The 14523-nt window shown below is 44.1% G+C and overlaps 1 protein-coding gene across 1 annotated transcript; it reads left to right on the forward strand.

The window, feature by feature from the left end:
- Positions 1–476: 476 nt before the first annotated feature.
- On the forward strand, positions 477–13707 carry ARHGAP40 (Rho GTPase activating protein 40). The gene is made up of 14 exons (XM_009071771.1): positions 477–657; positions 5358–5578; positions 6110–6185; positions 6781–6929; positions 7552–7717; positions 8059–8150; positions 8269–8346; positions 8577–8736; positions 8832–8914; positions 9778–9984; positions 10253–10393; positions 11989–12149; positions 13134–13189; positions 13532–13707. The coding sequence occupies exons 1-14, from the start codon at positions 477–479 to the stop codon at positions 13636–13638; spliced, it is 1878 nt and encodes a 625-aa protein (XP_009070019.1). The 3' UTR covers positions 13639–13707.
- The last annotated feature ends 816 nt before the right edge of the window (positions 13708–14523 follow it).

Below are 14523 nucleotides of genomic sequence, written 5' to 3' on the forward strand. Positions count from 1 at the left end.
GCTATGCCAGTTTTCGCATACGGAGCACAAGTTGCTGGGTTCAGGCTGCTGTGGCTGGGAGCTGCCAGGCTCCTGGCCATGACAGATCATCAGAGCACAGTGTGCTGACCTTGGAACATCCTGGTTGTCTATGGATGTAGAGGGTATCTGTGCAAGCTTGCAGGGGAGCCTTGGAAGCAAAGTGTGGGGTGGTAGGAGTGTGTTGGAGGTCACTGGAGGGACAGCATTGGAAAAACTGTGTTCACTGTGTCCTTCGGCATGTTTGGACAGCAGTTTTCACCATTATCTAGGGGACTTAGTCCCAGCTTTGTATTGCTAAACACTAACCAAAGGAAGTTCAGCACTTACCTCTGTTTGGCTTTTCTGCAGTCATTAATCAGTGGAGCCCATACGTGAATGCTCTATGTGAATACGTGTAGCTTAATCTCTCTCTCCTTATCTCTTCCTCTCTCAGCACCAGAAATTGCCCTTGCAAAATGAGCCAACTTCCTCCGAAGAGTGCTTTGGCATCCCTGGTGTCAGAGGGCACGAATTCCAGGGTAGAGGCTTTGGACAACTTGTCAATGGACAGTTTTTGGCTGGAAGTAGAGAACATTAAACAGAGCGCTGAAGCCGAGCAAGAGGAATGCAGCCTTGCAGATGTCAAAACACAAGAGGGTAGGTTGCCAAAAACACTGGGAGTGAGGGGAGGAATGTGAACATCTGAAACAGAAAATTTGCTTATGCACCTGAATGATCTAGAAGCGTGTTGGAATATGGTTAGAATATTATCAGTCAATCAGAGATAGACATGTTATTTTAACTGGGTGGTGGATAATGCCCTGCAGAAGGGGAGTGCTGGCCTGGCCTGGTTTCGGCTTCTGAAGCAAAGCTGACTTTAAAGGTCAGTCAGGAATAGTTCAAGGCTCCAGATTGTTTCAAACAGCCCCCACTAAGGGTGGGGGATCTCTCTAGCCCAGTGCAGGTGGCTGTGTGGTAAACACCCTGTGAGAGCTGAGGGTGTTTTGGAAGGCTTGTTTGTGCACATGGTTCTGAGATTCATCAGAGTGGCTTTTATGGGAGCTGCTTCTGTGGCAGGCAAACTGTTCCCTCTCTAATTCACTGCTTAAGAAACCACAATAAACATCTAGAAAGCCTTGAATCCATCCACACAAGGTTTTCCCTGCATAACACATATTTTCCCCCTCTTTCTTTCTTTGGATGACTATTTCATGTGCATGAGATGTTTCTAATGGACTTTCTGTAGCTCTGATGTTATCCAGTATTTTGGAATACCTGGAACATGGGCTGATAGCCTTTTATAGAATCATAGAATGGCTTGAGTAGGAAGGGACCTTCAAGATCATCTTGTTCCAACCTCCTGCCATGGGCAGGGTCACATTCCATTAGCCCAGGTTGCTCCAAACCCTGTCCAACCTGGCCTGGAACACTTTCAGGGACGGAGCAGCCACAGCTTCTCTGGACAACCTGTGCCAGCACCTTACCAACCTCATAGGGAAGAGTTTCTTCCTAATATCTAACCTGAATTTCCTCTCTTTCAGCTTGAACTCATTACTCCTTGTTCCATCACTACAGTTCTTGATGAGCAGTTCCTTTTGACATGGGAGGTTGAACACCCTGGGGTGCTGGAGGGATAAAAAGTGGTGATGAATGCCCAGTGATCCTGCAGATTGGTATCACACCTCTCCTGGGTCCATCTTGAAGAATGTGATGTAGTTGGCTGAACATTCCCTTGAATGGTTGGGTTTGCAGCCTGCACAGCCTAGAGCTTCTGTGCTGCCTGATATGGAGAAGAATCCATGTCATGGGAAAATGTTTGTGTGAAAGGTCCAGTGTGTTTGGGAAGGGTCAATAGCCTTTCTGGGTACAGAGAGGGGCTGTGGAGAGCAAGGTGGAAAGACCATCATCTGAGGCTGCCATGGCAAGACACTGTAACATCAAGGCCTGCTGTTAGTGTCCCAACATAAAGGACACAAGTTTGATTTTTAGAACTGGAAGAGATGCAAAGTGACTCAGAAAATGAGTGCACCAGGAAGGAGACTGGAAAAGAGGCTATGCCATGAGATGAAAGACTGTCTGGGATATCCAAAAGACTGATACGCTGGAGGCAATTTGATTATTGTGTGTAAGCAGGGACACAAGGAAAAGTGTCTTTTAATGCTGTAAATTAATCTGTCAGGCAGGAGCTGACTGCTTAATTGGCCATTGAAACCAGACAGACTTGAAATAATGCTCTGAGTAGCGAAGCCTTCGCGGCAGGTGGGGAAGGAGGTGCAGCACACTTGGGCTTCTGGTGCCTTCTCCAAAGGAGCTTAGTCAAATAAGTGTTGTGCTGGGAGCGTTGGTGATGAGGGGAAACTTCAGATGGTGTGGATGCAGGTGGTGCCTGTTGGCTTTTACATCTCTGCAGCTTCTCCTTAGAGCGTGGAGGCTTTGGGGCTCCTCAGAGCCGAAGGCACCATCACTCTTTGCATAAAGCCCAGGAAGTTGTGCTGGGGCAGTGGCTAAAAGCTCTGTCTGGAGATGGTGTGGCTCAACCTGAGAGATAGCTGATCACAATCACAGCACAGGGACAGAAAGGAGGCTGTGTGGAGATAAGGAATTGCAAAAATGCTGACCCAGTTGGAGAGCTCTGGGCTCCTGTGCCAGCCCTGTGTGAGGAGTGATGTCGTGGGAAGCTGCTTGTGACCTGGTGCCAGTGGAAGAGCAATGAGTAACTGTGCATATCTGGGTCAGCTGAAAGGTGCTCATGGAACTTGTGGCCTCACTAAGTAGTTGATGGGAGCAGAGAGTAGCTTTTCCCTGAAATACAGACAGCAGTGTCCTGTCCTTGCTGACACTGCTCAGCTCCCTCCAAGGCCTGACAGCACAGCAGGCTGAGGACAAAAGCAACCTGTCACTAAAATTCCTGTTAGCATCCTTCCAGCATGGAACCATGGCTGAGAACAGTCTGCTGAATGATTCTACTCCACCTCCAGAAACTAGAAAGGAAGTTGTGCGTGCTGTTTAGTCTGAAATTGTAGGATGCTGTAGGTGTCTTTTAAATATTTGGAAACTGAATATTTTATTACAAATGCTGGGTTTGACTAGCTTATGTTTCAAAGAAGTCTTTGGAACTGGTGTTCTTTAGTTTTGCAAATTCATTCCTAATTGTGACCCCCTGAAATGCCACTTCACTATAACTCACAAGGCAAATCTTAGCAGGTCTCCAGACTTAAACCTGCAGCTCAGCTTCTGTGAGCCTCTTGATTCTGACCTGTTTCTCTCTGGCTTTCCCCTTTTCCCCATAAATAACCTATTTTACTGGTTTCCTTTTCTGTTTCTGGCAAACATAACTGGGCCAAAATATTAAACAGAGCAATTACAATCTGGTGCTTTGGCATCAGCTGGAGCAGTAGGCTCACACGGATGTCCGATTTAGGGGCTGCTGTTTAGTGTTGTGTATTAGATTAGTTTCCTGTTATGACTGGAATTGGCTATTTTCAAAATTTGCAAGCAATACACTTCACTTCCTTTAGTTCCCAAAGGCAAAATAAGCCAGAGCCTTTTTGTGTGCTGTGCTGCTGTGAAACCATGGATGTAGGACAAACAGCTATACAGTGAGGAGTCATGAGTGGCTGTGCCCAGGGGATGCTCTTACCTGTTAATCTCTGTAAACCAGGCATGGGAAAAGACCAAAACTTCAGACCATGTAGGAAAACCTGACAGTTTTGAAGGAAACACTTGACATCAAGTCCAGCTCTAATTATTGTGCTGTGATGATGAAAACAGTTCTGTTTCCTTACAGTCCCTAAAACCACAGAGTGTTCTCTGAAAGCTGAGAAGAGCTTTAATTGAGCCACAATGTTTTTTGGAAGCTGCATGAACACAGAGGTTTCCCCAGAAAAATTAATTATCATTTAATCTCTCAAGAAGAGCTGTGTGGCTGCTTTTTATTGAGGCAGCAAGAATAAAACCTGGCCTGAGCAGCTGTGATAAATGAGGATATGGCAGTGTCCATAGGACAGGGAGAGAGGGAATGGACTGTTTTGTGTCAGTTCAGATGTGATGTTTCCTTTTCCTGGTATAACCTTTGGTAGAGCTGTACTGGAGCTGCCTGCAGTGAATCCATGTGGTGCATAGAATTGAAAAGATAAAAGCTTTGTGGTGTTTGCTGTGCTAAAGTTGAAGCCACCTCCTAAAATTGCTTCTTTTATCCTTGGATTTCAGGTAGCTGCCTAGCTCAGGGCACTTCCTCACATGCACTTCCTTATGAGTGCAGCCCATAAGGAAAAATTGTCTTCTGTGTTTGAAGTGCAACTTATATATGTTGAAGAATGAGGTAGAATTGAGCTTGTTTGTGTAATGCTTCTGTACTATCTCCAGGCTTCTCCCACTTCCTTCTGGAACTGGAATGGTCTTTAATTTTAGTGATATTTTGAATAGGCCCAGACATAAAGGGAATGACAGAGTAAGAATAACGTTTTTCCTTTTGTTGACTGTGTGTGTAGATACCAATCCACTTAAAAAGGTAAAGCATAGGGATGCAAACAAATAGTTCTGCAAGTATATGAAATAAAATGCATTTAAATCTACCAGATCAGTGTCTGGATATTTGAACCAAATAAATTGATATGTAGGTGTACATATAGGTAGAAATTAAAAGAAACAGCCGAGTGATTTGAAAAACTACAAAAGCCAAATGTGCAGTGTTGTGTGTTGTGGCTTCTCACAAACTTTTGTCCACTCTCAAAGCTGTTGAATCACAGAATCATTAAGGTTGGAAAAGACCTCGGAGATGGAGTCCTACCTGTGAGGGAAGGCTCAGAAGTGCTCCAGGGAGGCATTGCCATTCCTTCCCAGTTTGCTGTGCACTGTTGCCAGCTGCCAGAGCTCCCTTTTGCATGGGCAGTCCATGGGAAGGCAGACAGACAAGTCCATCTGACTTTCCTCCCATGTTCTGTTGCAATCCTTGTGCTAAATACCCTGCAGAGTCACACTTTTGCCTCTCTTCTGCCCAGCTTCTGTGGGAACCTCTGTTCCTGGCAATATCTGTGCTCCATAGCTTTTTTTCTCGTTTTTTTCTCACCTGGGGTGAGCAGAAAGGAGTATGGAGGCAGCCACAGCTGCCCAAAGTGCTGTGTCTCCTCCAGTGTCACCCTGATACCTAGCTGGCTACCTGAGAACCAGGCTGAGATTTTTGAGAACAGCTCTGGCCTCCTCTCAAAGATGTTAACAGCCTTCCAGTGATGTGCCATTGCCACCCCAGAAAGGCCATGGCTCAGACTTCTGGTTTTCTGCCTCTGAAGCCTCAATAGCACCGAAATTGTTGTTACCTGTTCTCTACTCACTCTGCCTTCTCATCCTTTGCCTGGCAGAGGGAGAGGCTGAAGCTGAGTGGCTCCAGGACGCAGGTCTGTCCAACCTCCTGGGGGACTGTGCCTCAGACAGTGACAACATCGTGCTGCTCTCCACCCTGACCAAGACCCAGGCTGCTGCCGTGCAGCGCCGGCTGGACACCTACTCCCGCTCTCGCAGGAGGAAGAACAAGCATCCTGTGCGTGATGTCCGAGACATTTTTGGGGTGGTCGACTCAGAGGTATGTTAATTCAGTGGGACCTCCTGAAAGAACATGTTGCCTTGTGGTAGCTGATTTGGCTTTCTGAGTCTCGGGGCTACTGTTGTGTTCAAAGAGGTGACTTCATCTCTTGAGCTGAAGCGAGAGAAATTCTGTAGCCAGGTGACAGTGTTGAGAAGTTGTTACAAAGCCTATAGATCCATAAGCTTCCTGGAGACTGCTGGAATACTTCTATGCAGTACACACAGCTCAGCAGCCTCGTGGAGCACTGGCATCGTTTGGAGCCCTCTTGTGTTTTCTTTATTCCAGTGACACATTAAATCATTATTAACCAAAACAAGAGAACTTTCCGTGTTCAGTTCTGATAAACTGCCCTTGTACAGATGGAGATCTGGAGAAAGACTGACACTGCCTTTTTGGGAGGGTTCTGTTTTGTTGTGGTTTGTTTGGTTTTTTGCTAGAAAATGCATAACCGTTGGCTTTTCAGCTGTCTTCCTGCAGTTCTGCTCCTCTTTTGGTTGTGGCCAAAACAACTTCTTTCCTATTTTTCAGGAGTCAGCAGCAGAGAAAAAGGAGCCCAGCCCAGATCCATTGTGGCACAACCTACGGCCTTCAAATGCACAGAGAAGTAAGGAGGAAGTTTTTAAATGTAGAGTAGGACTGAATGGAGAGTAGAATCTGGAGTAGAGCTGGAAATAGGAAGGACATTATACCAATCTGGACTCTGAAACATTGGCCTTGTTTGTGTGGGCTTTGTTGGGATTTTTGTTTGTTTTCCAAATACATGGATACATGATTATCTACAGTTGTGGATTAATAAATTTTCCAGGCTCTAGTGTTCTTAGGAATTTCCACTCAAACTGATAACTGTAACTCTTTCAGAAGGCAACTGGAAGATGAAAATAAAATCAGTCTGGTAAAGATCATATGGTGAAATCCTGTAAATACATATACAATTCTGTAAAGAGAAGTTAGCCATAGGTATGTCCTATTTAAGGCTGTGGTCATGTCTTACCAGGGATCTGGTGATTGTAGCAGTAATGTTATGGCTTTAAGCTAACCTTACCTATTGATCAGTCTCCAGACTGTGTTCATATGGCAATGTAGGGTTTTGTAAAATAAACAGTACCGAATGTGTATCCAACTGGTTTTTAGCACACTTGTTTTCTAAGCCTCACCCTCCTGGCTTTCAGAAACTCAAACTAATTTCTCCTCTGTAGCAGAAACCCAGGATTACTCCTGCACAGTTCGAAATCCTGGAAAAGAGGAAGCATTCAACATGGATGTTGCCTACTCAGAGCAAGCAGCTGTCCTGCTCAAGAGATCGTTTCTGTCTGATTCTAGGAAGTTAAAGGATGGAAATGCCCTAACTGTAAGCACTGAAGGATTTTTTCCTGTTAGAACTTAGTCTGTTCTTGTTGAGAGAGGTACAAGACAGTTGATTCAATTGTGTTCAATCAGCTCTTGGGAACATCCCCTATGGATAGTGTTGTGATGGGGCTGTATTAGGTAGGGGGTTTGGGGGCATATTGTACTGTTATCCTTGCAGTGTTGTGCAAGCATAGGCATGGAGTGGAGGGTCAAAAGAAGTAAGACATATCTGAAACTATCTATTTTGACACACATCCATGTCATTTCCTCTGCAAAGGGGAGAATAACTGGACTTTCTTACTCATAATTCCAACAGTTTTCTTCTCTGCAAATAAACTGGATTGTTTCAAAGGTCAGGTAGATTAGAGTGGTTTTCAGGCTGTCTTTTACTTAGATAAATTGGGATCTCCAATATTATTAAAGAGCAATACTGGAAAGGGAAAGTATTTATTCAACTCGTGATTGACCAGGAGTAGTTTTGGGGCATATGTCTGGTCTTGACCACAGCACACAGGTGCCTGGTTGTGGTAAGGAATCATAAAAATCCAGCAGAAATTGTTCACTAGTGGGATTAGTAGTGATAACTTGAACTGAACATTTTGTGTCTGTGTGCTTTTCCTTAGAAATTTAAGATCCCTAAGGGCAGACTAGGAGTGACCAGGATTGGAGATCTGTCTGCTCAGGACATGAAGAAGATCCCCACACTGGCCCTCATTGAACTAACAGCTCTCTGTGATATCCTGGGTTTTGAGCTGAAGAGAAACAAAGCAGCAAAACTGAAAACAACAGGTTAGTTGCATTTTTATTGTGCCTTTTTTTTTTTCCACACTTACCTTCTCATAGGTTTGTGTTTCCAGTGTTAGAACAGAGAGGGTCTTTGATAAATAATCTTGTAACAAGTGTGTTTTCCTTGGTCAGAATTTTTCCTGAAAGTCACTGAGTGGAGCATGACATCAAGATCTACGCCACATTTATTTCTGACTATCAAATGGCCTTGTCCTGTTGTTTCCTTTCACTTTTTCTGCAATGTCCATGCTTACAAAAGTGCCATCTTAGTCTGCAGTGGGGGATATAACCTTACACCTGTATTAGAGGTAATAAAGACTTATAATCTGTTGTTTCTGTTGTAGAGAAAAGACTCTTCGGAGTTCCACTCAACACGCTGTTAGAAAATGACCAAAAGCTGCTCCCCAACACAAAGGTCCCTCTGCTGCTCCAGGCAGTAAGTTCTTTTCTGGTTTTATTCACACCTCTGATTCTCAAAGTTAGGAACCTGTGATAAGGAAGGGCTGACTCCTCATCCTCTGTGCCTAAGAGCTTTCTTTTCCCCATTTTAATAGCTGCTGTCGTGCTTGGAGAAGAGAGGACTTGAAACAGAGGGCATTCTACGAGTTTCTGGGTCACAGACCAGAATCAAGGTAGGAGCTCTTCAGCAGTGTTTGAAAGAGTCAGAGGTGAAGCAAATGTCAAAATAACCTCAACTATCTCATGTCCCTTTCTGGTACAATTAGAAAGATCCATTGCTGAAATCTGGGAGTGTGCGCTGTGAGGGTCTCTCCACTCTTTTGACTTGATGCATTGCCCTTTTAGTGCTCAGCTACAGAATTTCCCTTATATTTTCTTGCAGTAAATTCCATCTTTTTGACAGAGTCTGGAACAGAAGCTGGAAAAGGACTTCTACACTGGCCTGTTCCGCTGGGATGAAGTGCACCAGAACGACGTGTCTGGGCTGCTGAAGAGATTCATACGAGAGCTGCCAGCCCCTCTGCTGACAGCAGAGTACCTCCCTGCCTTTGCTGCTGTGCAAAGTGAGTCCCTGCTCTGCCTGCTTAGCAGCAGTTTGCTGCTTTTTGCAGTGCCAGAAGCCTGAAACCTCTGTCCTGTGGTTGCTCTCCCTCTCTAGATATTCCAGACTTGAAGCAAAGATTGCAAGCTCTGAACCTCCTGATCCTGATTCTACCAGAGCCCAACAGAAACACTCTGAAGGTAACTGCATGTTCTGGATTTAACTGGAAAAATATAAATCACATTTATGTTGGAAAAAACTTACAAGATCATTGAGTTCAGCTGTTCTTCTAGCAGTACCAAGTCCACTACTAAACCATATCCCTAAGTCCGACACCTATATATTTTTTTAAACAGGCACCACCTCTGCCTTTCTGTGCTTTATAAGAATTGTGGTAGTTGCTGCTGCTTTTTTTTTTTCCTCCTGGGTAGTTCAACTTCCAGGTACTAAACGCAAGGCTGACTTAGCACCCTGCACACTTTATTTAGAGTGCTAGAATACACAACCCAGCCTAAGGTGATCTGTCATAGCTCTGGTGAAGGCATGAGGTGAAAGAGGAAATCCAAAAGGGTTTATTTTTCCCCATTTGGGGCAAGGCTGACTTAGCACCCCGCACACTTTATTTAGAGTGCTGGAATACACAACCCAGTCAAAGGTGATCTGTCATAGCTTTGGTGGAGGCATGAGGTGAAAGAGGAAACCCAAAAGGGTTTATTTTTCCCCATTTGGAAATGGCTTTAAGGGGATACTGATGGAAATGGGGGGTTCATCTTTGATTTCTGTGACTTTCATGAGTGGACTTTGTAAATTACCATTGCCAAGGAATAAGAGTCCACTTACTTCCCACACCATCTTTCCTGATTTGTAAATACTGGATAAACTACCTCTCTTGCTCTGGATATTTGTTGCCATCCTAGTGTTAGAAATTTGTCACTGTACTTCCTGACTGGAGAAATAGGATATCAAGAAAAAGTGCTAATTAATTATCTCTCCAGCAATTGCCATGGTAGTTTTTTAAGCATTATTAGTAATGGATGGTTTAATTGTCTTTCCCTCTCTTCAGGCTCTACTTGAGTTTCTCAGCAAAGTGGTTGCCAGGGAGAACAACAACAAGATGAACCTCTGGAACGTTTCCACAGTCATGGCCCCAAACCTCTTCATGCACAAGGGGCTGCCAAACAAGATCCCTGAGGGGAAGGAGAAGCAGCTGGCAGAGGGGGCGGCTGACGTGGTGCGGATGATGATCCACTACCAGGATTTGCTCTGGACTGTAAGTTGCACACACCTTTGGCAGTATGGTGCAGCAGTGTCTTGTCTGGTTAGAGCTGGAAGAGGGGTGGGAATAGTCTTAGGAATTTCAGATGAGTTAAACATCTGTAGGCAAACCCTCTGACTGAATCCCAAGACTTGCTTTCAAGGTATACAGATATTTTGTGTATTTAGGGAGTTTCATGAAGTGATGTTTAGGTTCTTAAATGTCACTCTGATCTCTGTTTGAGTTGTTTTAATTCCTGTTTTCTCACTTCTTCCCTGCCCAGGTCTCCTCCTTTTTGGTAGCTCAAGTGAGAAAGCTGAATGAGAGCAACAGCAAAAGGTACCAGTTCTGCGACAAGAGAATTAAGAATCTGTTGAGGAAGATTCATGCTGATAAAGACAAGGTGGAAAAGAACCAGGCAGAGGTGAGTGAGGGCTTGGAAAAACTGAGCCTTTTCATAGCAGTGGCAAATGCTTTCATGAGAACTAGGAAAGATTCACTAGGAGTGATGCTGTTTAAAGAGCAAGAGGGAGAAAAACCTGCAGAACAATGAGAAACAATTTCCCAGATCCTTTTGACCAGGTTGTTGCAGAAACTGATCCCAGCATCAGAGCACTAAATATATTTCAGGTTACAAAACACTTGGTTAAAAGCAGGTGAGGAGGGAAGAGACCTAGAGCAGAAATGCTTTACCTCATATGAAGAGCAGAGCTCTAGGTGTCACATGCACTTAGACAGATATGTGTGCTGTGATAAAGGCAGACTTATTTTCATGAATTTAAAGCAAAACTTTAGGCTATTACAGCACTATCAAGTACATTTTGTATCTAATTTTACTTTTTTTTTCCATATTGCTTTTGATCTGTATGAGTGTGATCTATTTAAAAACAATGTTCTTGTTGCTTAAAAGGATAGAAGTTCCCAGCTCTGCTCTTACTTGTGTTGGTACAGACTGAGATTTTAAAGCAGATGTTACTACCAAATCTGTTTGAGTATCAAAGTTGGGAAAAGACCCTTGCAGTCATTCTGCCTGGAGTTTTTTTGTTTGCCACCTTAGTTGAATATGTGCAGGTCTGTAGGAGTTACAGCATGCAGGGCTGGATTTGAAGTACCACATGGCAGTGGTGGTACAACTGGGATGCTCCAAGGAGATCAACTAGATGGGATCTGCAGGCAGAAATAATGCACTGAAAGCTTAAATCTGCATACCTAAAGAAGGGTCTCTTCTCCACAAGCCTTTCTATATGAGTTGGGGTACTGAGATGACATCTGCCTAATGTGGGGCAGTTAGGATGTCATGTCACCAGCAAAGGTGCTGTCAGCTCAGCTTGGGCAGCTCCAGCTCAGGCAGTCAAACAGGTGATCCAATCCTTATGAAGTAGTCAGCACTGCTCTAATGGTCTCAGTCTCCTCTGCTCTTTTTGCAGAGGATTTTAGATTGCAAAATCAATTTTCTGCAGAAGTTCTGAGAAGTTACTGCATGGAGGAGCTGGTGAAAACAGTCTTGAGCAAACAGCAGTTGGACTCAGCTCTGTGACAGCTCAATGCTTCCCTTCTTTGGAAACTTCCTCTCTGAAGTTCAGTAGTCTGCAATCCAATTGTCTAAATTCCTTTCCCAGTGATTTAAATGACTTTCAGAGAAGTCCCTCAGACCTGTGCAAAACAGTTTGTCAAAATTTCTTCTGACAAATCCTATTTTCAGCCAAGCTTGTGTCGCTTCTGGTGCCAGTGCTGAGTTTGAACAGCAGAGAGCACCAGCGCTCGCTGATGGATCGCACAGAGCTCCTCTCCTGGCCACAACACCCAAACACCGACGGTTTATTCATAGTGTTCACCTTGATGCTTCTATAAGCTTTCAACCTGTAGTATGTGTGTGATAGGAAACAAGCCTAAATTCTCTGAACAAGTGGCTGGATAGGTTTAATTCTTCACACTCACCAATCTATTTTGAAACTTGATGTTTTAGCTGATAACAAGTCTTTCTTAAAGCATTTTCTTCTTTTTGCCTGCCTTGTTCAGCCATCCAAGATCGTGAAAGTCCACGCATCACTCCTCCTGAAGGACTCGCTGGAGGTGCACTTGAACAATGCAACCAGAGTTGCTGATGTCCTGAAGCTGTTTCAAAAGAACCTGTGCCAAAATGGCTGGAATATTGTTAACACTGTCAACCTCCTCAAGTGGTAAGTGGGATTTTTATCCGCATTGGAAAAAGAAAGAAAGAATAAAAGAAAGAAAAGTATTAGGTAGTCTAGCTATTGTTTTCTGTCTTGAGGTAGAGGTGATGTGGCAGCACAGTGAGTCATGAGGAGGTTGTTCTCTGCTCTTCTGGAAACAGTGTGTTGGATGGGGAAGGCAAATGTTAGTTCAGCAGAGTGATTCCATTCTGTGCTCAGGCTGGCAGGAGGTCAGTGCTCCCCTCTGGGCTGCTGGACAGCAAGTGAACTTCTGTAGCCTTGCTGAAGGGAAGGGAATGTGGAATCACATTGACCCTGCAAAACAAACCCTCTCTAGCTCTTCTGGAGAAAAATGTCACCTGTGCAAATTATTTGCCTGGAGTAGTAATTGCAACATGCATCTATTAATACAGGGCTTTCCTAAAATAGGCTCTGCAGTTCCCTCCCACACTCCAGTGATGAATTGCTAAACTAACCCCAAAAAAAGGACCAGGATTGTTCCTGCCCTCCTCTGTCACCACTCCTGCAGACTGTATTTAGTAGGTAACACAGTAGTGCATCTCCTGACTTGGTCCCAGGAGGTGTCTAGACAAGGAGGGTGGAAGGGAAGGTGGCTGAATATGGCTCAGCTGGGATCTCAGTAACAACTGCCAGTCTTCCTGCAGATGAGCAGGCCATCAGTTCTTGAGGAATGCTGACAGTGAACTTTGGCATTTATGCCTGTTGTCTTCTGATTGAAAAATTCGTGTTTGCATATAGTGTGCTGCTTGCAGTGAGGAATAGCTGCCTGGGTTTCTTTTTCCCCAGTTTTGGGTGTCCTCGACAGCTGCACTGTGCAGGAGGATCAGCAAGGTCTCTGTACCACAGCCTGTGGCTTCCTTGACCATTTCTGGCCTCAGACCCATAAGCAATTCTTTTGGAAGAAACATTACTAAACCACTTGACCTGTCTTTGCAGAGCTTTAACTTCAGTGTGTTTTTCTTTCTGCAGTAACAACTCAATGGACTGCACAAACTTGCTCCTGTATGAAGTGGGAGGCAATATTGGTAAGTATAGATGGTAGCTGAAAATAAGGACTCTGATATCCAGTTTTTATGCTTAACTTGTTCTAGAAGGGAGTTAAACTTCTCTGGCACTGTGGCAGTGCCTCGTTATGCTCATAGTGAAGAATTTCTTCCTGATATCTAATGCTCATCTACCCTCTTTAATTTTGAAGGCCTTGCCCCTTGTTTCTGGAAACACTTCTGAATGCTTGTGATATTGAAATTAATATGAACAAATACCAGTTTTTAGGGGAAAACCAACCAAACCAAAACAAAAAAAACCCCAATGAACCAAAAATACCAACCCAGCAACTGTTTTCTTTCCTGAATCTCTTGTTTTAATAGGGGAACATTGCCTGGACCCAGACACTTACCTTTTGGACTTGTACCACATCAACCCCCATGCTGAGTGGATAATTAAGCAAAACCCATCTTATCCTCGGATGTTCTAAGGAAAGCATGAGTGAAGCATTTGGTTGAAGTTTTTGGAAGGCATGGAAAAGCTTAGAGATGTTCCTGGTGTAGTCACAGACTGGGCAACACTTGTGTCTTTGAAGGAAAACAGCTTTATTTACTGCTTCCATGGCAGCTGACTGTGAGAGTATACCAGCCTACCTCCTAGCAGGGGTTTTGGAAACAAGCAGCAATAATCATTATGTAGCAGAGTTTGCAGGGAATATGACTGTTCTTAAAGCAAATATCCCCCAAAACAAACCCTGCAAGCAAAGCTACAGTGATTGTGCAGCAAAGATGGCATGGAAGAGAAGAAAGATCACCTTGAAGATGGTAGAAGACATCTGTTTCTTCTGGATTTGCTCTTTCCTCTGGTCACTTCTATGTTTTGGAGGAGAGACAGTCAAATGCTGCAGTGGTATTAATGACATCTCCTTGGTAAGGTCCATGGTTGCCTGATGCACATCACCAGAAGACGTTGTGATCCTGGGTTTCAGTAATAAGACAGTTTGAAGAATGAAAAAGGATGTTTCCAAAAAGTCCAGATGGGATGTGACACCAACATCCTGTGTTTAATGACTACAGTTTAATACATATATGCAACACAAGAAAATAACTTTCCTTGGAGGAGAGTATGGAATGGACAGCAGCTTTTCAAGTGTACAATGTGTGACAGGAGAGATGCCTGTCCCATACAGCTGTGCTGGTAATGCAAAACCAAATGTTCCATGAGGTGCCATTGTGGAGGGTAAAACATGCATTTATTTTGCTGGACAACCTATGTATCAACAGATGATTGAGAAAATGTTCTGAAGTTACTGTGAGGTTAGTAATCTGACCAGGCCACATGACTGAACATTGTGGAAGATTCTGTGTGGACATGT

The sequence above is a fragment of the Acanthisitta chloris genome, unplaced genomic scaffold (genome assembly GCF_000695815.1).
Source record: "Acanthisitta chloris isolate BGI_N310 unplaced genomic scaffold, ASM69581v1 scaffold10873, whole genome shotgun sequence".
NCBI classification, from domain to species: domain Eukaryota; kingdom Metazoa; phylum Chordata; class Aves; order Passeriformes; family Acanthisittidae; genus Acanthisitta; species Acanthisitta chloris.